The 26,554-nt window shown below is 32.0% G+C and overlaps 2 protein-coding genes and 1 long non-coding RNA gene across 5 annotated transcripts; 1 reads left to right on the forward strand and 2 right to left on the reverse strand.

Moving 5' to 3' along the window:
* Positions 1 to 9,833: 9,833 nt before the first annotated feature.
* LOC112749423 (putative F-box protein At5g55150) lies at positions 9,834 to 11,063 on the forward strand. Its single transcript, XM_025797674.1, has one exon. It carries the CDS (start codon positions 9,834 to 9,836, stop codon positions 11,061 to 11,063), a length of 1,230 nt encoding a protein of 409 aa, XP_025653459.1.
* A 3,085-nt stretch (positions 11,064 to 14,148) lies between these two features.
* On the reverse strand, positions 14,149 to 17,491 carry LOC112751799 (glycine dehydrogenase (decarboxylating) 1, mitochondrial-like). 2 transcript variants are annotated; one of them, XM_025801065.2, is made up of 3 exons: positions 16,072 to 17,491; positions 15,344 to 15,529; positions 14,149 to 14,804 (listed from the first exon to the last, which is right to left on the reverse strand). In XM_025801065.2, the coding sequence occupies exons 1-3, from the start codon at positions 16,192 to 16,194 to the stop codon at positions 14,679 to 14,681; spliced, it is 435 nt and encodes a 144-aa protein (XP_025656850.1). In that variant the 5' UTR covers positions 16,195 to 17,491; the 3' UTR covers positions 14,149 to 14,678. The 2 variants fall into 2 exon arrangements, with proteins under 2 accessions (XP_025656850.1, XP_025656848.1); XM_025801063.2 differs by having other exon boundaries at positions 15,344 to 15,538.
* Positions 17,492 to 21,169: 3,678 nt separating this feature from the next.
* LOC112751800 (uncharacterized) lies at positions 21,170 to 25,039 on the reverse strand. Of its 2 annotated transcripts, none has more exons than XR_003176502.2 (10): positions 24,557 to 25,039; positions 24,167 to 24,420; positions 23,956 to 24,009; positions 23,707 to 23,803; positions 23,216 to 23,307; positions 23,040 to 23,126; positions 22,789 to 22,877; positions 22,011 to 22,095; positions 21,670 to 21,756; positions 21,170 to 21,373 (listed from the first exon to the last, which is right to left on the reverse strand). It is a non-coding gene; the product is annotated as an uncharacterized lncRNA (long non-coding RNA). The 2 variants fall into 2 exon arrangements; XR_011872626.1 differs by having other exon boundaries at positions 23,040 to 23,091; positions 24,557 to 25,027.
* Between the last annotated feature and the right edge of the window lie 1,515 nt (positions 25,040 to 26,554).

The raw sequence follows: 26,554 nt of genomic DNA on the forward strand, positions 1-26,554 counted from the left end.
TTCACTTTTCCACCGATTCATTTGGCTTGATGGATTTTACAGGCAAACTAATATTTCGCTCTCCAACCAAGTTGTGATTTATAAAAATTACAGCTACGGTGATATCATCATGAATTGCCCTTCTTTCTCGAGTCGCCTTATCTACCAACTTCTTCGGCGTATTACACTTTTAAGCATATATGCTCAAGATGAGGGAATCGATTCGAAATCGATCTTCGAGGCCTCATACCATAACGATCGATTTTCTTTTCTTTTCTTTGATTATTTCCAATTATGTAACTAATTAGATAACACAGTATTAATGTTGCAAGTGTGAAAAATGTTGAAATTAGTCACACATCAAAAAAACAAAAAAAAATAAGAAATTTATAAGATAAGAAATCCATTAACTTGACACATTAAGATTTTGAGTTGGATGTGGTGATTTCTATTATCCATTATTTGGAGAGTAGTGATAGAGGCAGCGGTGCGCTATGTCCTTTTTTCAACATCAAGGAAGAAGATTACAATCTATTATTTGTACCTAACTAACTTAATTATTATTATTATTATTATTAAATAAAATAATAAATATGATTGTATAAATTGAAATTATCTTCTTGGTGTGAGGAGTACATGGGAGTACACATAAATATGTATATATACAGGAAACAATATTAAAAATGAAACGGTTGTAATTTTAAGTTTGTCAAGATATATTCTCAAAAAAATTTTTTGAAAATAATTATTTTATTTTATTTCAAAAAAATAAAATATTACTTTTGAAGTTTTGATTTTTTTTACCGTTCTTTGTTTTTATTTATAAAATTAAACAAAATTGGTCTAACATGTAATTTTAAATGAGTGATAGGTAAATGATAGACATGCTAAATGCAATGATCAATTAAGAATAGTAAGGCAGCGGTGCGCTACGTCCTTTTTTCAACATCAAGGAAGAAGATTACAATCTATTATTAGTACCTAACTAACATTATTATTATTATTATTATTATTATTATTATTATTATTATTATTATTAAATAAAATAATAAATATGATTGTATAAATTGAAATTATCTTTTTGATGTGAGGAGTACATGGGAGTACACACAAATATGTATATATACAGGAAACAATATTAAAAATGAAACGGTTGTAATTTTAAGTTTGTCAAGATATATTCTCAAAAAAAAATTTTGAAAATAATTATTTTATTTTATTTCAAAAAAATAAAATATTACTTTTGAGGTTTTGATTTTATTTACCGTTCTTTGTTTTTATTTATAAAATTAAACAAAATTGGTCTAACATGTAATTTTAAATGAGTGATAGGTAAATGATAGACATGCTAAATGCAATGGTCAATTAAGAATGGTAAATAATGGACATGTTATTTGATTGATCCGGCAGAGGTAGGATGCCCTATGTTTTGCCTCTCTCGTCTGATTTCGGCGCTATGAGATGTACTAAATCACTATCATGCATTGGATCTGAGAGGATGAATGAGAAATGTCTGTTCTTTAACATAAAAAAAAAAAAAGATTACAATCTATTATTAGTACCTAAGTAACTAACTTAGTTATTATTATTATTATTATTAAACAAAAATAATAAATATAATTGTATAAATTAAAATTATCTTCTTGACATGAGGAGTACATGGGAGTACACACAAATATGTACTATTTAAATTTTTTTATAACAAATAAATAAAATTATATATTAAAGTTATTATTTATTCAATTATGTATATATACAGGAAACAATATTAAAAATGAAATGGTTGTAATTTTAAGTTTGTCAAGATATATTCTCAAAAAAAAATTTTGAAAATAATTATTTTAATTTATTTTAAAAAAATAAAATACTACAACAAGATGATTTGCTACAACACTCAAGTCAGAGAAGCATTCCAAATATAAGTTCTTGTGTGAATATTGCACCAGTGCGTTAGAAATATAACAGTTCAGAACTCAGCATGCCTTTGAGGTTTGAATTTCTTCTTACCGTTCTTTGTTTTTATTTCCAAAATTAAACAAAATTGGTCTAAATATCTACCAAGTTGAGAATTTTTAAAATAATTCTATTATTAGTGCCTAACTAACTAACTTAGTTATTATTATTATTATTATTATTATTATTATTATTATTATTATTATTATTATTATTATTATTATTATTAAACAAAAATAATAAATATGATTGTATAAATTGAAATTATCTTTTTGGTATGAAGAGTACATGGAAGTATACATAAATATGTACTATTTAAAAATTTTTATAATAAATAAATAAAATTATATGTTAAAGTCATTATTTTTTTATATATACAGGAAACAATATTAAAAATGAAATGGTTATAATTTTAAGTTTGTCAAAATATATTCTCAAAAAAATTTTATAAAAATAATTATTTTATTTTGTTTTAGCAAAAATAAATTCAAACAAGGTTATTAATTTGCACAACAATTAATTATTTATTACATTAGTACCTAGTATGCTACCCCGAATTCCTAAAGTCACTGCTCATTACCCGGTAGGTGATCGCCTCTTAATTCTTCTTCTTGTGCGTAACTGCGTATAAATGTCAAGTTCATTTTTTTTCAATTTTTTCATTGTTCTCTTTTTTTTTAACCCTCAAACATAAAATTGTAGTCGCTAAAGTGTTAGTTTGAATTAGGGGTGTGCATGATCCGGCTCGACCCGAAGATCCGGCCTGTTCCCGAACACTTTATGGGCTAATTTGATGTGGTTTTATCAAGGTTGCGAGAACCGAACCGGTCAATGAACCGGTGAAGTAACTGGTTCAATGATTCAGAGGTTCAACCGGGGTTTAACCGGGGTTCAACCGGTTTAATTATATATACAATAAAAATATTAACAAATTTAAATACCTCAGTCAGATTTCAATATAAACAATATTTTCCCTCAAATCCAGCAACCCATAATCAACAAAACACCATCAATAACTCAAACCCAGCAACCAGAATCAACAAAGCAGACAAATCAGCAGAATTAACTCAGAATAAAAATCATTGCACAACGCAGAATAAAAAAATTTCAGCATTAATAATAAACAATGCAGTGAAGCACTGCCTATACCACCATCAACAACTGAATAAGAAAAATCAAAATCATAGCATAACTTAGAATAAAAAAAATTCCAGCATAAACAATGACCAATATAGTAAAGCACTGCCCATAACACCATCAACAATTGAATCACAAAAATCAAAATCATAGCATAACTCAGAATCAGAAAAATTCCAGCATAAATAACCAACACTGTAGTGAAGCATTGCCCAACTGAATCAGAAAAATCAGCAACCAGCAACTCATAAATCAAAATACACAAAATTAACAAAATAACCGATGCAAGGTGACAAAGCGGCTAATACTCCATAGCCGGGCAGAGAGAGACGTCGCCGTGTGAGAGACAGAGAGAAAGAACATTGAGCTCCGACCCTCAGACATAGAGAAAACTCGAAGAGAGAGACGGACACTAACAAATCGAGCAGCGACGACAACAGAGCAGTCCTTCACGGCGGCGATTCCAACAGCTCAGACTCGACGTCGAGGGGAGGTGACTATAATAGGTGCTGTTGACCTTGAAGAGAGCGACAGAGAGAAATCGCCGAAGAGACGACGACCGGCTGACGACGATAAGAAGAGTAACGATCCGAAGAGATGGCAACAAGGAGAAGAACGATGAGAAGAGTGCGACGGTGGGATAGTGATGGTGCTGGGTTTAGGGTTTCTCAGAGACGGAGAGAAAGGAGAGGGGAGGGGTGGGGTAAGAAGACTACGACGGTGGAAAAGTGATGGCGGCTAGGTTTAGGGTTCTCAGAGAGGGAGAGAAGGGGGAAGGGTGGGGGTGGGGGTGGAGTTAGGGGTGGGGTGGGTTAGGTATCTGTTGGGTTGGGTTTGGTTTATATATATATATATATATATATATATATATATATATATATATATATATATATATATATATATATATATATATATATATATTATAAAAAAACCGGTAACCCTGAAAAAACCCGGCCGGTTCCGACAGTTCACCGGTTAACTGCCGGTTCGGCCGGTTCTCGGTTAATCCGGTTGAATCGGCCGATCCGGTTTGGTTTTCAGAACAATGATCTGAATATAAGAAACTCACATATTAGCTAAACTATTAACGAGAAAAATAAACTCAATCACCACAAATTTAAAGAACATTACTTTTACCTCGCTTAAAACTTTCGTTTTCTTCTTCTTTGTGGTATTTGCGATCTGTTTGTCCAACTTTGAACCTAGCCTATTTTTTGGACGTCCTCTTGTTCGAATCCTTGGCGGGCTTTGAAGCTCGTTAACGGATTCCAAGTTGGCGTCTTCGTGGGATAAAGAAGATGTCCCCTTCCTTTTGGCTTTTAATGATTCCATCTCAGCCATGACGTTATCGTACGCACGGTGCAGAATTGCAGTCAGCTCCTCTGATTCGGATGCAAATTCGCAAATATTTTGCGAACGAAAAACCAATTGGTCAAACCTCTTGCTTCTTGGCTCCAACAGTGGCTCGTCGTGGCTGCTCTTGATGTGTGTGTGTCGCCTCTTTACCTTCTTGCTCCATCGTTTCAGTATATATCTCGGTGACACTTGGCTTACTCGTTCAAAGCTTAACACGCTTAGTGCATGACGATGACGGCACAGTATCCCTCTCGACTCGAATAATAAGCATTGGCATTTTACCTCGGCTGCGACTAAGTCGTAAGTAACCACAAACTTGTTGAATATTGAGCTGGAAACTTGTTCTCCGACTTCGTATACTGAATAGCCTAGAGCAGAATTCGTTAGTCTGGTGATGCAATTCGCCTTTCCTCTGAATTGCGCTTAGACTTCCCTAAACTTTTGATGAGTGTACACATCTTGAAACTGAGCTTCAATGGAGGATTTAGTTGCACACGGTATGACCGTATGAAAATCTGCAGCATCTGATTCTCTCTCTGCTTGCTCCCGGCTTCCGAGGCAATTATCGTATTGTTTGACGAACTGAATAAGCGAGCTGTTCCGGGTGATAAACTTGTTAAAAAATGAATGCATGCTCTCGCTCCTTTGTGTGCTTCTCATCCCTGCCCAGAAGTGGTGATCCAGATAGATAGGAACCCATATATGACGGTCTTCATACAGATCTGCAGAATACACCCAAACACAGACTATAAATACACCCGAAAAGACATGCAATTTACACCTCTGCTGCAAATTTTTAACAAACATTACCTGAAAGCCACTTGTTGTCCACAAGACCAAAATTCAGCAAGAAATCATTCCAATTCCTATCGAATGACTCTTTGCTATGAGAGTTCCAAACAACTTGGCTCATTTCTTGTTCGATATCTGCATGTCCCTTGTACCCGTTTAATTTGCTTGGTATCTTCTTCATGATGTGCCAAATACACTAACGATAAATTGTTGTTGGCATACAGGCCTCTAAAGCCCTTTTCATTGATGCGCATTGATCGGTGAGAAACCCTTTCGGAGCGTTTCCTCCCATGCAACGAAGCCAACATTGAAATAACCATTTGAATGATTCAATTTCTTCGTTTTTCATCAAAGAGCATTCGAGAAGTGTTGACTGACCGTGGTGATTCACCCCGACAAAAGAACCACAAACCAAATTTAACCTGAAACAAATTACCATAGTGCAGAATGCAAAATCATTAGGTACACCCAACAAATGCTTCGTATACACCCAAAAAAATAGCCAATATACACCTCTGCGGCAGATTCATAAAAATACATTAATTTAGCATCATAAACAGGGACAGTTTGTTACCTGTTTGTATTGTAGGTGGTGTCAAATGAAATAACATCTCCGAAATACTCAAAGGCAGCTCTGCTTCTTGCATCGGCCCAAAAAGCCAGCTTAATCGATTGATCCTCCTCGAGTTCGAGCTCAAAAAAGAAATTCTGATTCTTTTCTTTCATTCTTAACAAATATTTCCCGAATTCCTTTGCATCTTCTTGGTCGGAAACATTCCGCACTTCCCTGGTAATGTAATTCCTCACATTCTTTTCGATAAAATTTAACTCGTAGTGACCCCCGGCAGCCGTAACAAATGATTGGTAGGTTTTGCTTGGTCTGATACTGGCCTCCTCGTTATTCTCTATTGTACGACGAATGGACATGCTTAGTTCCCTGTGCTGTTTGAGCATCTCTGCTTTACTTGGACAGCAGGGGTGTTAATGATCCAGCACAACCTTTGAAATGATCCAAGCACCGACATCCTTCAATGTGTGTATATAAATTCTTGCAGGACAGTTTAAACCGGCTGTCGGATTAGTCTTCTCGGTCGGAGATATTTTAGATTTCCATTTTTCCTCTTTGCTACATGTAATCAATTGATTCTTAATCTTGTTTCCCTTCCTATTTGTGCTCCGAACTCTTGTAGAAAAATCTGCAGCCTTGGCGTAGTTCCTGTAAAATTTTCCAGCATCTTCAAGGGTGGTAAAGGTCATTCCAACCTTCGGAACAAACTGGTCATCAACAACAAAGAGGGGCTGCAGAATACACCATGTCAAAAACTAAAAATACACCCAATCATTGCTGATATAATACACCCGAACCGCAAGAACTCAACTAAAATAACAAAAAAAAAACCATAAACTGTAAATACACAGGCTGCAGAATACACCATATCAAAAACTAAAAACACACCCAATCATGTCTGATATAATACACCCGAACGACAACAACTCAGCTAACAACAGAAAAACCCATAAACTGTAAATACACCCACACTTCTCGCAAAAATACACCCAAAAAGTTCTGATCTACACCCGAGCGTCTGCTATAAATTCCAGATAATTAATCAAAACTAATACATTACATTCAATCGACAGATTCATGTTAACGTGTTAGTTCAATGTTCAAGAATTTTTCAGCTACACAATGCTATTCAAATGACTGCAACAAAATTCAGAGTATGTAAATCAAACCTCAGAAACTTTGTTAGATTCAAATTCATAATCCACTTCGCCCTGATTCAGCTGACAATCTGAGCTTGAATCATCAATAATCTTCAAAACGAGTTCAAACTTTGATTTCAGAAAACAACAAATCAAATAGAAAATGAAGCTAGAGTTGCAGAGAGAAGAACTAACGTAAATGACGAAGAACATACCAGTGAGAAAGGAGAGGAAAAAAACGATGGAGAAGAACGAGAGAAGACGCGCGAGAAGAAGAACGATCAAATCCGCAAATAACGAAAACGAAGAAGGAAACAAATCTTTTAAATTTGGTAGTTAGATAAAAGCGGGATCTCTATTATAGCGTGTGTATACCACGTATGTGTAGCAGCACGTTTTGGGTTTTATTTGTTAATGAACTTGTAAAGCATACAAGCCATTAGGGCTTGTATGCAGAGCTTTTTTGTTTCAGATTTGATTTTGCTTTAATGATTTCAATTCAATTTAGATTTATTTTCCCCTTTTGGCTTTGGTTAAGTAATTAGCAACACTTGAGTTATCAAACTCAGCTGTTGAATGAAATTGGAATTCTTTGCTGATTGATTTGTACTCCAATAACTCTAGTCTTTTCTTAGGAATTGACTAGGACACGAGGAATCAAATTGATTCATCCACTTAACTTACCTTCATAGTTAGAGGTTAATTAAAGTGGGAGCAGAATCCAATTCTCATCACACCTGATAAGGATAACTAGGATAGGACTTCAATTTCTTACACCTTGCCAAGAGATTTTATTAATTATTAATTTATTTTTCTTGCCATTTAAATTACCTGTTCTTTATTTCAAAAAACCAAAAAATATACAATTTTCCATAACCAATAATAAATCATACTGCCCTGCAACTCCTTGAGAGACGACCCGATGTTTAAATACTTCGGTTATTTATTTTTATTGGGTTTTGTTACTTGTGACAACCAAACTTTTGTATGAAAAGATGATTGCTTGGTTTAGAAACTATACTTGCAACGAGAATTTATTGTAAATTCTAAACTATCAATCTTCAGTTCATCAAAATGGCGCCGTTGCTGAAACCACAATTGTAAATTTGGAGGTTCTAATAGGGCCAACGAAATTGTAAGGGTCATTCTAAACATTAGACCAAATTTCAGGGGCCAAATTGAAATTTAACTCAAATTTCAACAACAGTGTACACAAACAAATCATCGCAGGGTTCATGATCAGACATCAATTTTTGAAATTGGCGGGTGAATCGCTCAGAAAGTAAGAAAGAAAAAATGAGAATGTATTTAAAATGGCCTTGAAAAATAATTTAAAATTTTTGGAAATGTTGAATCATAATAACTATATAACATTATTTATTAAGGGTATTATATACAATACAAAAATATTGTTTTACGTAGTAAGGGTATTAGAGATTTCATAATTTTTTAAGTAAATATGACAAAAATTTTAATCAAATTTATAATAAAACATATTAAGTATATATTTAGTCAAATAATGACGGTAAATTTTGATTTTTATTGTAATAAATTTTATATCATCCTATCTGCTGTGAGCAATCAATTGCTTTTTACTTATATCTTCATTTTATACACACGGCAAACATTGACCTCTAAAATATTAGTCTAAAACTCAAATAATTACTCCATAAAAATTGACATCTACAACTTAAATTTATATTAAAAAAAATTATTCAGTTAGTTTCGGCAAAGTTTAAAATTCCAATAACTGCAATGTCTAAATTCATATTCTTATCATCGAATTTACAACTACAGACATTAAATTTATAATTTGTAATAACAAATAACTTATTGAATACCTTTTAAAAATTATATAACTAAAAAAATTAATTAAATAATAATTAAAAATATTATAAATTAACAAAAATAATGTATAGTTCTCGTAATAGTAGAAGAATTAAATCTGAAATTATACAATTGTGTTATAATAAATATTTTTGAGAAGTGGTTTTTAATATATTAAATTATATACCTTAATAAATATAAAAGACTACCTATGTATATTTATATCTTAATAAGTGTTATAATATAATGAATAGAAAAAATACTACAAATAATATACGAAGCAATAAAAAAAATGATGCAAATCTTTGCTAATCAATTGGGGAATTCTTAAATTTTAATCGCTAAACTAACTACCATAAATACTCACCACTGATTCAGAAAAAATAAAACTTGAAATGATAACTTGTGAGAAATATATTATAATAAAAAATGATATAATAAAAGTGATAAAGACCATAAATATATAAAGAAATAAAAAATGATACAATTTTTTGTTCTCAACAAAAAACTTTAAGTTTTTATCTCTAAACTAATTACCATAAACGCTAATAATATTTAAAACATTCTATATTTTTAAGAGTTTGATCAAATTAAAAGTATTAATATTTTTATTATTTTTAAAAATTATATTAAATTATTTATAAATGCATATATTTCGTTTATAGTGTAAACGAGATAACATCTATCCCGTTTATATACGAAAATTGAAAAATTCTATATATCTCATCTCGTTTACATGCAAAATTATCTAGTTTACGAGATACGAAAAGGATATTTATTTCGATAAATATTTTTTAAATTATTTACTACGGTAATTATTATATTTATTTTATTTATTAAAATAAAAAATTTTTAAATTTTATCTAATTTATTTTTTATAATAAATTTTAAATTTTTATCTTTTGAATTAATTATTAATTTTTAATTATTTTTAATAAATTACACACTATCTTTTAGATATCATAGCAATCAATAATTTCAAATTAAATCATTCAAAACAGGTATACATCTTTGAGCAACCGAAATCCTAATTCAATATTTAAATACGAAAATCCTAATTCAACATAGCTTGAGTCAGAGACATGGACGAGATTAATCGATGGGCGGACATTGATGAAGATTTGTTGAAAGAAATTTCAAAACGGTTCCATGCCTACGATGATTACGTCCAACTTCGATTGGTTTGCAAAGAGTGGAGCTTGAAACTTCCAAAAATTCCCAATGGAAATAAAATTCCATGGTTATTGTTACCTGACGAAACTGTCAAGAATCATTCATACGAAGATGAGGAGATTTATCATCTCATGCAATTAGCTGCTGCAGATGATGAAACTCTTGATACTTGCGCCCTTGAAGAGAAAGATATTTACCATATCATGCTGCCAGAGATGCAGTCCTACAACAAGTTAATTCGCGGTTCTGGTCATGGATGGTTGATTGTCGTATCCATATCTGATGGCACTATCCAAATGTTAAATCCATTTACAAATCGTAATTTGGATCTTCCTCCAGTCTCAACTTTACCCACTATAATTGATTACCAGCCTGATAATCATGAGGATGAATACACACTCTGGGATTTTCGTGACATTAGGAGCACCCTGGATAGAGATAGCGTGCATAGATTCCAAGTTGAAAAGGTTATTATAAACTCATCTCCTGAGCATGACATTGAAAATTTTATGGCGGTGGTGATATTCGGACCTAACCAGAGACTGGCCTTTTACAAGCCTGGCAATATGAGATGGGTAGAATTTCCAACCAGAGATAAGAGGTTTGAGGACGTAATATTTTTCCAAGAAAAGATATATGCCATCAACGAAGAGGGGCAGCTATATGAATTTGATACAAAGACAAGAGCAGGGCTTAAGGGAGGAATCCATGAAACCAGACCTCCATCTGAAATTCCCGTAGGCCCTCAAAAGCTTAAATATCTTATTGGGTGCGCCAATGGAAGCTTATTGATGTTGGTAAGACATGTTCGTCATCCCTGGAGAAAAATACGCAGGGAATTTGAAACTTACAAATTCGATATCTATGAGTTAAAAAGAAATAGAAAAGAATGGTCAACATTAGATAATTTAGATAACTACATACTATCGATTCGATTTAATTCTTCTGTTCAAATTCCTGTGCCTTTTCTAAGCAAAGGAAATCAGATTTGGTTTACAGATAACCAAATAGAGCTGCAATCATCATTTTACGATCCTGTTCCTCAAGATATCGGCATCTTCGACTTGGACCATGGAAGTTTCCAGAGAGTATTGTTAGAAGTGAAGTTCTTTTGTCCTCCTGTTTGGTTGTTACCCTAATTCATACTCCTTAAGCTTTTGTCATTGTAGTTTAATGTTTTCAAATTTCAAATCTTTTAATTTGTTTAGACTATTTGTTATATATGGTTAAATATTAGTTCTTCCAATTCCAATCGTACCATTCTCCCTGAATGGTGAATACATGTTTCCAAATTATTATTAATGCACTAGTTTGTGAGTATAATTTATTATTTTTAGTCAATATTTGTAGACAATAGTCTAATTTCTTTAATTTAATAATTTAATGATATATTTTTAATTTATATTTTTAAATATTAATTAATTAATTATTGTTCAAAAAAAATAAAATTTGCTAGTCCATTAACATTCTTTTTTAATTTATTATGGTTAAAATATGATTATATAAAGATGATAAACAATTATAATATAAAATATAGTTGTATACATTTGTTTATGTATTTCATGGCACAATAACAACGTCTCAAATTTCTCATCCAAATTTTAAAAACATAATATGTGATATATACATAAGCATTAATAATAAGTCCATGGATTCCTTGCTCCCACTTTTATGTGGGAGTACCGTTAAGCTGTCAAAAAATATTTACAAATTAAACCTCATTTTTTATTTTTAAAAAAATTAATATTTAAAAATTGACTCCTATGTTTATTTTTTTTACACTTTGAAATTCAAAGTAGTAAGCCATTTGCTCTGTTAGGATTTTATCCCTCTTTCAATCACTATTGCTATGGTCTTTTCGTCTCCCTCTGCATTCTCTCTCGTCTGCTCATCTTCGCCGCACAACCTGCTTCTGCAGTCGCCTCGCAACCCGCTTCCGCAGTTGCCTCGCAACCCGCTTCTCCCGCCGCCGCAATATCGTTTTCTATTAGGTGTCGTTTTCACACCTGCTTCTGCAGTCGCCTTGCAACCCGCTTCCGCAGTCGCCTCGCAACCCACTTCCGCAGCCGCCGCTCAACCCGCTTCTCCCGCCGCCGCAATATTATTTTCTATTAGGTGTCGTTTTCACCCTATCTCTTGTATATGATATATTTTATTGCTTCTTTCCAAACTCGTGTTCTATTTTACTTTGTTTTGTTTTATTGTATTTTCAATTTGTGCTTGATATATGTTAGAGGAAATTTTGTTTCAATTGTTTATCAGTGATTCTATTTTTCTGGTTCATAAGTGCAAAATTCTTATAATGGAACTATAGTTATATGTTAAAACGATTCTGAGTTATCACTCCAGGTGTATTGGTGTTATGAAAATGCATATACAAGAAGGACCATGGTATTGTCCAGAATGCAAGATTAACTGGGCATTGCAATTGACAACAAACACCATGACTTTTACGTTGCAAACTTGTGATTATTAATTGATGTCTCATTGTGTGATTCTATGAGCACTGCATCAATGGTTTTTAACATTCATTATTTACAAGTTGAAATAATTTTTTTTTGTAGATATAAATATGTTCTATATTTTTAAAAACTTGGTTGAGTGATTTTCTTTTGATGGGGTTGTTCTCCATTTCATCTAATTGCGCTGTCTTACTTGAGCATGCATTGCTATCTGATTGTTTTGTGTCAAAGTTTCAGTTACTTGGATAAGTAATTTTAGGGGTTGTTCTGCATTGAATCTGCATTGAAAAAAAAGACTTGTCCCCTTGATTTAACCAAACCAACATAATTTGAATAAGAAGTGCAATTTTTCCTTCTCTTTGTTTTTATATTGTTTTTCTCGAGTCTTGGAATGTACATAATATCAATCTTGAGGGGGGGGGTATGGGAGTAGATAAAAACTATACAGAGCAATGAATAGACAAGTTTGTTTTCCTATTATGCATCACAAATTTACAATAAAATGTATGTGGAAGGCTGGAAGCTAATGGTTTTTTATTTTTATTTTTTCAGATTACGCGTGCATTTCATACCTCACTTGCTAATGGTGGGAATGCTGGGAAAAGCAATGAGAATCCTTCTAAATGACAGAACTTGATTGCCATGAATTGTCCAAATATGGTGGTAGAAGAGGTGAAATCTGTTATATCCAAGAAGATATTAGTTAAAGGGCAGAATGGGATCATTCAGTGATTGCTGATGTTGGCACTTTAGGGTGAAAAAAGAATGCAGTATAGGACTGTAGAATCTGTATTAAGGTAGTGAATGAAGAAGGTCCAGGATTTTTTATGTTTTCATGCCTGCATGGTCACCCTATTTTTACTATTGGATAAAAAAATTCTTTGTAATTGATAAGGGTATTCATATATTCTTCTAACCATCAATCACATTATCACAAAATGGTATTTAAGCAATTCGAACAACTATCACTTGTCAACCACAAAATGGCATTATACTTGGCTTATTGTAATGTATTTGTATAACCGATAATGTTAGAAAGACAAAAAAAAAAAATAGTTTAAATTTGTCTTATTTAGCATTAATTAATTTTAACAACAATTAATTAATGCTAAATAAAACAAGTTCTGTCGTGCAAAGTTAACAACCTCATACATATCTTGATTTCATTTGTCCACAAACTCTTCATACAAGGAGAAATTTTTCATAGCATTCACCAGAAAAAAATGCCCAGCACAAGGAAATGGACACTTCAATTGTTTGGTTGGAGATAAGTGGTGGAAAAATAGTGGGAGACAGAAAAGTTGCAAATTTTTTTTCATGAATTACACATAAAAATTTGCAACTTCTCTTCCCTCTCCTCTATTACTTTTTCACTTCTCTCTAACCAAACAAAGCTTAAAAATTTTGTTACTTATATTATTTGTATGTATGTTTAATATTAAATTTTTTTAATAGATATTTAATCGTATACTATAATAAGAGTAATAAAGTAGTTTAACTCAATCACCTATTACTTACAAATGTTATAAGTGCAAGAATTTGATTAGAATATTATCAATCCATAACACTTATAGTTGTTTTAAGTATTTGTATTGTAATTTCTATTTTTCAAAGTACAGTGGAAAAAAGATACATAATCTTATCCGTACCAGCAAAAGGTTCTAATATTTCCATTTCACCAATGAAATCTTCAACTCTCAATAGGAATTGGAATCAAAATCAACTAAAGACTCAAAACTATATCAATCTACTGCTGCTTCAATTCTTTGTGATCACAATAATGATAATATTATGAATGTTCTGTTTGCCAATGATCTCAGACACAAATAGAAAACTTGTCTTTATAAACTCTTTTATTGTCCCATCCATTTTGGGTTAAGTAAAGACAGACATTTTGTTTATTTTTTTCTCTAAATAGTTGTGTTGTGTCTTCCAATGTCTCTCTATCTTTGTTCTGAGATAGTTACCAAATAAACAAAATGGCGAAGATCAGCTCCAGGCTTAGCACCAATGGCGAAGAACTCGATGATGACTTCTAAAGGCATGTCCTTTGTCTCAGGAGCTTTCATGTAAACAAACACCCATGAAATGATGCAATCACAAACAAACAATGAAAAGACACTAGTGACTCCAATTTGATGCAGCAAGAATGGGAATGAAGATGTGACCATCAATGTGCTGATCCAAAATGTGAGTGCACAAATTGAGATGCATATTCCTCTCACACTTGTTGAAAAAATCTGTGCACAAATAATGTTGGGAATCACACCAAATCCCATGCAGAATATGCTCTCATAGACAATGACACATGTTGCTATTACTGCTGCATTCACAATAGAACTCATGGCAAATGAATCCCTTAGTACTAGTACTGTTAGAGACACTATCAAGATGGGGATTGTGTTGAGCAATAGTGCCCTGCATTTCACAAATAATTATTCTCATTTAGAACAATGATGCATTATTTGTCCTTAAATTGAATATAAGAATGTAATTGGGGCCTGTAATTGGAGATCAGTTTCTGAATAAAAATACAGAAATCTAAAGACACAAACTGATCGAAGAAGATAGACGAAATTTATATCCATCCAAAATATGGATATGGTATATACGAATTTTTACTATCTCTCTACAATCTCAGTATCTTTGTATTTTGTAATTTAGAAAAGTGTTATCGAATAAGACTATAGAAAGATATGATTATAACTTATAATACACTTTACGAAAGAATATCTTGAACAACAAAAAAAGGCTAAAGCAAATTTAAACTACATAATAAATTTTGAAATTGTAGTTAAACTTACCTCCTGCCTGAAATATCCATAAGTTTCATGGAAAGAGCAATGCAAGGGAGCATAAAAAATGTTATAATGACATTTACGAGTAAAGAAGCTAATGTTTCAGTAATCCCAAAATTTGAAAGAAGTTCCCCACACCTACTTCCTCAAGGATTTTACCATAAGTGCTGATAAGTTGTCCTTGTGAGTTTCTGCGGCCTTCCTCATCTCTGCAATGTTAATGTTATCCTTGGCATCGGTTCTCACAGAAACAATTTTCATGCCACACATGGCAGCACTGGCAGGATTTGTACCATGTGCAGAGGCAGGTATAATGCAAACATTGTGGTGGTGGTCTCCTCTTGCCTGCAGTTTCTAGTTTCCAAAATAGTTAAGAGCCATTGCAGGAATTTATTTGAGCAACATTAAAAAACAAAAAATTGATCTCTTATAAATATACAGCAAGAGACAATAGCACAACTGAAGGTTATCAACTATCGGATGAAATGAACAAGTACAATGTTAAATAAAAATGTCAAATACTGTTTTGAATGTAAGTAAATCAGAAGAGTCATAATTTAACTCATAAATTGATAAAAAAAATCCTTTCCCATAGCAAATATTTTCCATAAAAGTTAAGCAGACATATTTCAAATGAGCCAAGTCATCATAATAAATGATATGCTCGAATAACCATCAGCCCAGCATACTCTCCTGCAGCTCCAGCATTTGGTTGCAAAAAGAAGGAGTCAAACCCGGTGATGATACACAGCAAGTCATCCAAATTGTTGAACATTTTCAGACACCAAATTTTATTGTTCAGACACAGAAAATAAAATTAAAAAAACCCTTCTCTTCCATATTTTATAAGAGTCTAAAAAGAACCATTTAAACATCAAACTAGCTACCTGATAACCTTGAGTCTGTTCAGTTGGTGCAAAAGGGTGAATATCAGTGAAGCTAGGGCATGTTACTGGCATCGTCTCAGTTGTTGCATTCAACTTCATAGTACAAGATCCAAGTGGAATCATGCTGTAGCATAATGAGATCCTTGGATTGTAACCTATGAATGTACCTGAGTAACTCGTGCTTAGTGTGGTCGCAAGAACTCATGAAAAGCTGCCCGCACAAATCCATTCCAAATATTTCGGGCACCTCTAAGTGGTGTTCCCTTTGCAACTGTTGGCCCAGTCATGTGCACATTCTAGATATATGGATACATCTAATCGAACCATGTTACATGTCATCAAATTTACAGCTTTCTTTTGGTTGTGGTACGTATTCTATGTGGAAAGCTATAGCCAAAGGTAGTGCACACTATCATGATTCTCACAAACGCAAAATATGATCACCGACATATAAGGACGGGAAACTTTTAATTGAAAACTGGTTTACTATACAATTTTTTGAAATCAAAACAACATTCAAGTAAAACTATTAAACTCATAAATAAATTTATTGCCAATCAAAATTACACATTTGCACACTTCTCAAAAGGCATACTCTGGCAAATAACTTTATAAAGATTATTGTTGGATCCTGCTAGAGCAAGAACTTTCAAATTCACTTAAATAACAAACAGTGAATTAGGAATGCAGAGGATAAAAAGTGCCTATTGTCCTTACTCACAACTGATGAAGCCTTTTTTCTACCTTACTAACACTAAATACTGAATACAACTCTACTACATTAGGATGACAGGAAGTACATTTGATAGTATATAACTAAAAGTAGATGCTACGAAAAGAATCCAAAATTTATTAAGATAGTTCTTTGCTAGAAGAGATTAAGATTTTCAATTCTCATGGACATGTTCCATCAATTAATTCTTTATGCAAACACATTACAAAATAAAAATTAATCAATTAAATCTAACAATCTTATAGACAACAAGATTTAACTTCTAATTGATAAAGAAAGACCAATTCTGCATGATGTATCTCTCGGACTTATGTCTTACATAATTAAGATTGCTTTAGCGACTTAACCCAATTTCTTTTCGAAAAAGCAAAAAAGCAGGGCAGAGGGATAAAATAAAATAAAAACTGTGGTGCGAAGACAGCAGAAAAACCTCCAAATTCACAAGAATTGCCATAGAAAAAGCATTAAAACAAAATAAAGTAAAATGAAACCTGAATGGTTCACATGGACAGAGACGAAGCACAACAATGCAGAGGACCGAAAAGTGTGGTGTCGCGGCAGTAGAAGTGGTGGTTGCAGTGCTGAGTGCAGGCAGCGATAGCGACAATGGTAGCTGCAGAGATGGGAGAAGAACACGAGCATTATTGAAAAAACCCTAGCAGAATATCTCTCATCTCTGAAACTATGGTTACAAGAAAAGGAAAAAAAGTGTGAAAAGCAAAACTAAAGAGGCAAAATTTTAATATTAGTTTTTTTCAAAAATAAAAAAACGGAGTTCAATTTGTAAATATTTTTTGACAGGTTAACGGTACTCCCACATAAAAGTGGGAGTAAGAAATCCATGGCCTAATAATAAAAAGGAACAAACACAGGGGAAATGACTTTTTATAAAAAAAAAAAAAATGAAAGAAGAAATAAAAAAGGGGGATAAATAATGAGTTATGTCCCCTGATATATTCTTTGGCAGAAATAATTTTGTGCAGGTTTTATGCTCATATTTCTAATAGCTACATTATTGAACTACAGGTTTTAAAAAATTATGGCACAAAACAAAATTATTAGTTATGCTACATATTCAAATTTTTTTGTCATCTAAATTTAACTAAATTGACTTAAATTAAAAAAAGTCACTTTCATTTTGGAGATCATACACGTGCCCAAAAACAACTATACAAAGATGCTTTCAGTGAAAACTCAAAATCTCGCAACAAATAATCAAAATCTCAGTGAAAACTCAAGCGAAGAAAAGAAGAAAAATCATTGAACATAAGTAATTTTTTCTTTCATAATCTCTCTCTTGTGAAACAGTTGATGTGGTTAAAAATAAGAAAATAGAAACAGTAGTTGTTTTTATAGTGTATATTTTGTGATAACTACATTTATTGGGTGTTATCTAACTCACATTGATGATTTTTTTGGATATAAAATTGATTTACATGTGTTTCGATTAATAATTGAATCTCGTTTTTCTGGATTTTATATAATTAGGGCATAGAGTATACTTTTAGTGTTTCTGGTGTCAAAATTATCAAATAAATATTCTACAAAATTTTTTTAATATAAGACAATTTAAATTTAACATTAATTTACATATTATCTAATCTTTAAATAATATAATACTTATTATTAAAAGAAAAAAACGCAAATCAACCCCTGACAATTATCTCAAAAAATAACGAGATCCTTGACAAAAAAAATACCCAATTCGGTTTCTGAGCTTTACTTTTATGGGACTGATTAGCTCCTGTGCCAAAAAAATCAGTCCCAAAAAAAAATATTAGAAGCTGGGTTGAGTATTTTTTTAGAAGTCTCGTTATCCTTTCGAGATAATTGTCAGGAATCATCAGAAATTAAGTGGAGTATTCACTCTTATTAAAATACATTATATAATATAATTAATTTATCATTCTACACATTGTGCGAATCTCACTCTAGTTGTTTATTAATTTCCAAGATTTTGATTCTCGTTTTTCGTTCTTAGTAACATTTCTATTCACATTTGCGTTTCACTTATTAATTACTAAAAAGGAAACTCGGCAGCAAATAAAAATGGTTTGGTTGCCCATTCCTCACTATTAAAGTCATAAGTTTGCAGTGACGTTGGAAAATCTAGGATAGGCAAAAAAATCCAAATTTTGGATTTTAAACCAAATTCAAACTAAATTACTAAAATAAACTAGTTTTAAATAAAAAAAAAATTAAACCAAATTATATTTATTTTATAATTTGATTTCTAATTTAAACCATTTAAATAGTTTTAAATTCGGATTGATCTAAATTAAGATCCAAATTAAAAAAAAAAAAACTCTAACTCTAATTTGGTGAACCTGTTTACCGTGTTTCACGCATTTTAGATTTGAATATTAAAAAACCGAATTTAAAATCGGTTTGTAGATAAAACCGAAGAAGGGAGAGCTTGCATGATATGCAACCAATCAAATGACTTGGACAAATGTGCACCATGCATGTTCAAGTATTGCAGGGATGAAAGACTCGAAAGCCATAACTACTTTGGAGGTCAAGGTGGACCAAATCGGTGAGGTTCCCAAATTGATATGGAATTGTTCCATTGGCAACATATTTGAGGTCAAGATAGAGCAAATTGGATAGATTTCCAATTTGATAAAAAATCTTTCCATCAAACCCGGAATTTGAGAGGTTAAGATAAGTTAAGCTTCTGATTTCATAAAGGAAGTTTGGAATTTGCATACCTCCAAAATCATTGCCGCTCAAGTCCAAGTACTTCAAATGTTTCAGTTCAACCAAAGAGTGACTTATCTCACCACGAAACACAGAATTCTTATAAGCTTTCTCAGCTTCTTCATATTCTACATAATTATCAAAAGCATCATGTTGAGGACCACCAGAAGTGTGGAGGTCTAGCTGAAGAATGTGTGCAGTTACTTCACTACAAACAACTCCATACCAATTCAATGGCAGCAATTAGGATTGGAAGCATTGCAAGAAGAGTCATTGAGATGAAGCTTGAATTGAAGAAGCACTTCACGTTCACTTGGAATGCACTTAATCCCTATTTATTGACGGATCCAAAAAATTTTATCACCAAAGGTAAAATATATATAGTATAATAATAATCTTTATAATTATACCATAGTATTATAAAATATGATTATTCTTCAAATTATTAACTAACAAATTAAAATAATAAAATAATAATTTTTAAAATAAATAATTTAAAATTTCATTCTTCTCGTTTCATATTTTGAAAAGATTGAATAATCTTTTCATTGTCAACACAATCAAATATCTCTCTTTCTATATATATCATTAAACAATCATTTAAAAATTCATCTCACATACAGTTGCGAAGCCGACGCTTTATAATATTCATAGCAGAAAAAGTTCTTTCAACTGATTCAGTTGTTACAGGCAAAACTAAAGCTAACTTCAAAAGAAGAAACATTAATGGATAAAAAATATTTTTTCGAGTCTCAACCAATTTTTGATAAAGAACACCAATCCCATTCAAGTTTGAGAATTGATCATCAGAACGTACATCTAATATGAAGTTCTCAAGTTAACTATTAAGTGCCAAAAGTTGAGTAGAAGAAAATTTTAATGGATAGAATTGAGTTAGCTGGATCGACTTTTCCTTGTCAAATGCAAGAAATGAGTGTCTTGAATTTAGACAAACTATACAAAGAAACAATTCAATATTCACCTCTGTAAATCGATTGTTGAGTTCTTGAAGTTGTCTATCAACTATTTGCACTACAACATTTTTAAGTTGAGGCAACATTTAAAAAGTGTTGTCTAAAGGCTGATAAAAGGTTGCTTTTGATCTATGGCAACACTTTTTGACCTAAGGCAACGTTTTTGGGCGGCGTTGCATATGCGGTCGTTGCCTTAGATCAAGGCAACACTTTTTTGCTTCAAAAGCAACGCTTTTGAGGGCAACTCCTGGTAAGTGTTGCCTTTGGTTGAAAAACAACAACACTTCAAAGGTGTGTTTGAGACAACATTTTTGCAGTGTTATCTTTTCTCTTATATTTTGACCACTACTAAAAAGTGTTGCCTATTTGCAATAAAATACAACCCTTTTACGAGTTGCTTATAAGTTTGAATTTGCAATTCTTTAAAGTGTTGCCTTTTCTTTTGGATATGCAACATATGCAAGTGTTGCTTTTCCTTTTGGATATGCAACCATACGAGTGTTGTCTAATATTCGAAATATGCAACTAATAAGAGAGTTGCCTTTTGAGCAAAAATAAGAGTTACTTTTGTAATAAAAATACAAAAAAATAAAATTTACAATAAAATTTTTTGTTCATACATATGTAATTATTTTAATTAATAAATAAATTTATGCACAACAGAAAAAATTTATAAAAGAGACAAAATAACTAATAATAAAGTAAAAATTAAAATAGATATTAAAATGTTCAATTAGTATTTTAAATACATGTTCATCAATAATTCTCTGACAAAATAATAAAATTCTTATCTAACAATAATTGTCATAACAAAATAGTAATTAATATTTGTAAAAAAGATGTCAATCTACTTGCATATTTTATATCCATGCTTGACTTGTCCCATATGCTAAATCTGTAAATAATACACAACAAAAAAATAAGTAACTTATCATTAAAACTAAAAAATTATAATAATAGAAAACAGAGCTGATGTGTGAGGAAAGAATAGAAAACAGAGAAGAAGCTTCAAGATTCTGCTATGTGCAAAGAGAGATCTCAATCTTCTATTCTTGCCACTAACTAAACTAACTTCTATATAAATATGGAGCTAACTAACAAAGAGATATATTACAAATTTAAACTTCATAATAACTCGGTATATTCAAGATTTTTTTGCAGATGAAAAAAGAACCAGAAGCTAACCATTACCTCGTCAGTTGCATCTTCCCTTTCAGATGCACTGCTTTCAGCAGCTTCACAGCTCTCATCTTTTCCTTTGTTTTCATGTTCTTCATCCTGGTTATTTAACCAAAGCATGGTGTCACTTTGTACGAATAAAGCAACAATCTTATATCAACATTGAAAAACACAGAAATGAACAACTGAGATGAGCAGGAAAAACACAGGCAAGCTGCTCGACTGTCTCTGTACTAAATATTAGATGTATTCATTATTCAAATTTAATTTCCAAAATATAGTTAGCATACTGAGAAGTTCACACATATCTACTTTTCACCATCTATTATGTCAAAATTATCTTTTTTATATACCTGAAGAAGGATTGATTCATTCAGGTCTTTCACCGAGTCAACTTCACTATGAGTTTATTTCAGCCTCTGCTCCACCTTCAATGAACTGCACATAAATTTGAAGAACATTAAGAAACAATCAAAAGCATGACAAATTGACACTCATGCGTATAAATAAATTAAATTGAACTAATCCATAAAATTTCAAATATAATTAAGTACCTCAAAAACATAATTAAATAGAAAAATAATTCTAAACTATTCACAATAATACATAACATATATATATATATATAAGGGCTGGATCAAATACTCACTTATCAATAAATGGTTTGCTAAGGTCCCTATTAAGATTCCCTGAGCCGAGGCATGGATTAATGGATTAATGCATTGGACGTAGTATCAACTATTCATATTCATAATCAATAGTATATATTGGCACATAGGACATATCTAGAATGTTTCTTTCTTTTTGGAGATTAGAAAATTGAAAACAAAACCTTCAACTTATCGAAAACAATCAAATGCTCCAAAAAAAAAACATAGTTTAGTGTCTTGGGTAGTTTTAGCATCAATTGCTATAACTTTTGCCTTCTGAGAACTAAAGTGGTGATCACCAGCTGTGAATGAAGGACACAGATGATTGTTTTATAAGAATGAGACTAATGGCAAGACACAAACTCATGATGACAAAAATGAATGTTATATAGATTAAGAGCTAGATCATTTTCCAATAAAAAGAACCAAAAAATGCAGAGTACAAAACCATAGTCTTGTTTCCTTGTATCAAATCAAGTACCTTTACAAAGTTTTTAGTCCATACTTAAGACCCTTGGAACTTTAATATACGGCTCCTCATAGCTTGGAACGGCACCAATCATCGCATCCCTGTAAACCAACACATTTGAATCAATAGTTTTTCAACTATGTCCAATTGAAACATAATGATTAATGGATAACTTCATTTTCACTTGTGCTCAAATGTTAGAATCACTAGACTATTATCAAAATACAAAAATGCAGGTATATAATAATGTATATAACAGATACCGTAGCGTAATCATTGACTATAAGATGAGCCGAAAGCAATCCTCCAAGAACTCTGATTGTCGTCTCAAACAAAGAAACAGTTTTGTTCTATAATCGACCAAAAAGTAATTAAATTCATCCTTAGCTCCAAATTGAGTACAGAAACTTGAAATTTAGCTGCTTAGCCATTCACTCACAATATCAAAGCGAATATTTTACCAATCCATTCAATGGAAGTGGCAAAGCGGTCACGATCACCGAGTAGAGCCAAAGTGTCCAAAGAATCAATCTAATAGCACCAATCACAATTATCATCAAAATTATCTTATAATTAATGAATGAATTAATTAATTTTGGTGATTTTACTTAAATAATATAATTTAGTAAAGCCACTAGCAGCAATTAAGTAATGGGGCATATTCCTAATAAATTTAAAAAATTATGAAGAGGCCTACTCCTTGTAAGATATTTCATCTTCTATTTTTTTCCTTTGCCCGGATTTAGTTGCTACCACTATGCTTGAAAGTTGAAACATTTGAAAATAAATAAATAACAACAAATAAATAAATAACATTAATTATGATAACTAATAAATAATAGTAATTACTAAAACAAGAAGCACATTGTTAGTGACAAAACAAAGTAAAACAGATTTCATTAGTAGTAAGGACCGTATAAAAGCACACACCTTGTTGAAGAAACACATCTCTTTTGCTACCATTTTTGTTCTTCTACAAACAGACCAGCATGAATTTCATAACTACCGTTGTCTATAACTTTTATGTCTAGCAAAACAGAGAAGGTCAGAGAGCTGAAGGTGGGAGAAAGGCTTGTACAAAGAGTAAAAGACTTGTGAAAGAAAATACAAAAGTACAAGATCAGCAAGAAAATTGGAAGTGGTCCTTCCATTATTTTTCTCAAATAAGTTCAAACTCACTATAACAAGTCATCAAAATCTTTTACTCCATCATATAATCATAATCATCAGTACCTGCACAAACACAAAGAAAGCATCACGAGCTTTGAGGATGAGACAGAGTTATCATTGCAAATAGCAACAACAACAGTATCACCAGTATTACAATTAGGGATCAAATCACCAAAAACACTAAAACAAAAAAGGGGAAAGGAAAGAGGCAGCATCATACCGACTGTGATGGCGGTATAGATGAATGCAAAAAGAGAGGAACACGATTTTTGCCGTCTCCGGACCACTTTTTCAGCCCCTTATTCGACGTTTCCCATTCCAGTTGCCAAGGTTTCTGCAATTCCGTGGTCTTAGCAATGATGCCGATTGTGAAGCTAGTTCTGTCTTCGATCTATACAACGACGACGGTGACGGAAGCAATCGCTTCTGCTGCCGGCTATTGCAGAGTTTCTGTTAGGTTTGTGATTTGACCGGCTTTTGGAGCAGTGAGAGTAGAGTAGAACAAGTTTAAAATTAATGCACATAGCAACAAGTTTAACCAAAAATTAGGATTCAAAACACAAAAAAGTGCTAAAATAGAATAGAGAAGGAACGGTAGAATCATTAGTACCTGCATAAGAATGCCAAAAACGAGAATCTCACAAAAAACGCGAGCAGTGATAATCGAACAGTAACCGGCGGTGATGAACACAAGCAGAGAGGATCGAAGCTCAATGAGAAGAGGAGTAGAGGATCGAAGCTCAATTAGCAGAGATAGAAGCTCAACGAGCAGAGAATCGAAGCTCAATAAGAAGAGGAGCAGAGGATCGAAGCTCATTCGCGAGCAGAGAAGATCGAAGCTCAACGATCGAAGCTCATTCCTGAGCAGAGATTGAGATCGAAGCTCAATAAAGGAACGCGCATCATCATCGAATGGATTAAAGAACCAGAGAGGAACGAATCATTTGGAATGGATTGGGGTTAGGGGTTTCGTTAGGGTTGGGGTTTTGCTAGGAACGAGAGACTCTTCTTTTCTCCCTTTATCTCCGCAAAATAGTTAGCCTTGTCGTTTGGGTTATTTTTGTTATTTTAAGAATTATTAAAAATTTTAGACAACACTTAAGAAGTGAAGTTTAAAATAAAATCAAAGACAACTCTTAAAAAAAGTAATATATTATTTTTATAATAGTTGTTTTTATATATTTAATAAAGCAACATTTGATAAGTGTTTTTTAATTTATCAACAGCATCACTTATAGTGTGTTGATTAAAAATTCAGTGTTATAATTCTATTTTATTGCTACTAATATAAAAAGTTGCCTATATATATATTAGGCAACTATTTTTAAGTGTTATCTTGAACTTATGTTGCAATAGCCAACAAATGTTGTAGTGTTGATAGAATATCTCAACTTAAAAAATGATGCAAATTTGAGATCTTTTGAGCTTTGCGTCTTGATCTTCCTTGTGACACAAATATATCATCCATTTTTGGAACAGTAATATTATGTTTGTTACAAAATAATGAAACTTCGTCAAGTAAAAGAGACCAACTATCATCTCTTATAGTTTGCAGCCGTTACTTAGATACTTTAACCAATGCCATAGTATTTACAATGTCTTGACCATTCTTTTGTAATGCTTGAGAAAATTCATTAGTAACTCTCAAGCTATTTTTCATCAAGTGCAAGTTGAAAATGAATTGGCATTCAATAAATGACATGTTTCAACTCTTTGTTCTGAATTATTTTCATTTTCCTCAATATATTCAATAACATTAACCACAAAAGGAAAAAAAGAAATTAATCTAACTATAATTCCATAATGTGAACCCCATCTAGTGTCTCCAGCTCTTTTCAAAGCTATTTCTTGATTCAAACCACGTCCACTAGAAATTTTTCCACGTTGTAATACTTCAATTGTCTTAATCATCTGACTATCACAAAACATATCTCTTCGTTTACACGAAAATCCAACAAAATTGCACAATTTGGTTAACAAATTAAAAAACAAAGCAATTTCAACTTATTTTTTGTAACCGTTACAAGAACTAACTGAAGTTGGTGGGCAAAACAATGTACATAGAAAGCATAAAAATTTTCTTTCAATATCAAAATTTTCAAGCCATTAAATTCTCGTTGCATATTACTTGCACCATCATATCCTTGGCCACGTACTCTTGATAAGCTTAAATTATATGTTTCTAATAATGACTCTAATGCTAATTTTAGAGATAAAGTATTAGTATTAAAAACATGAACAAGACCAAGAAAATGCTCCCTGACTTGCCCTTCTTTATTCACATATCTTAAACAAACTGACATTTGCTCCTTAATAAAAATGTCGCGGGTTTCATCAACCAAAATAGTAAATAATTCATCCCCAAAATCATTAACAATAATTTTTATCGTTTCACTTGCAGCAGCTCTTACAATATCTTTTTGAATTGAGGGAGCTCTTAATTTAAGATTCTCACAAACATTTTTGAAAGCATGATCAATCTCTTCATTATGTTGCGCAAAAAAATTTAGAAGTTCTAAAATATTTCCTTGATTAATAGAATCATCTCATCATTACCGCGAAAGATCAATCCTTGTCGCAAAAGAAATATAATACAATCAATTGTGGC

This window comes from Arachis hypogaea, chromosome 15 (genome assembly GCF_003086295.3).
Source record: "Arachis hypogaea cultivar Tifrunner chromosome 15, arahy.Tifrunner.gnm2.J5K5, whole genome shotgun sequence".
Classification (NCBI taxonomy): Eukaryota; Viridiplantae; Streptophyta; class Magnoliopsida; order Fabales; family Fabaceae; genus Arachis; species Arachis hypogaea.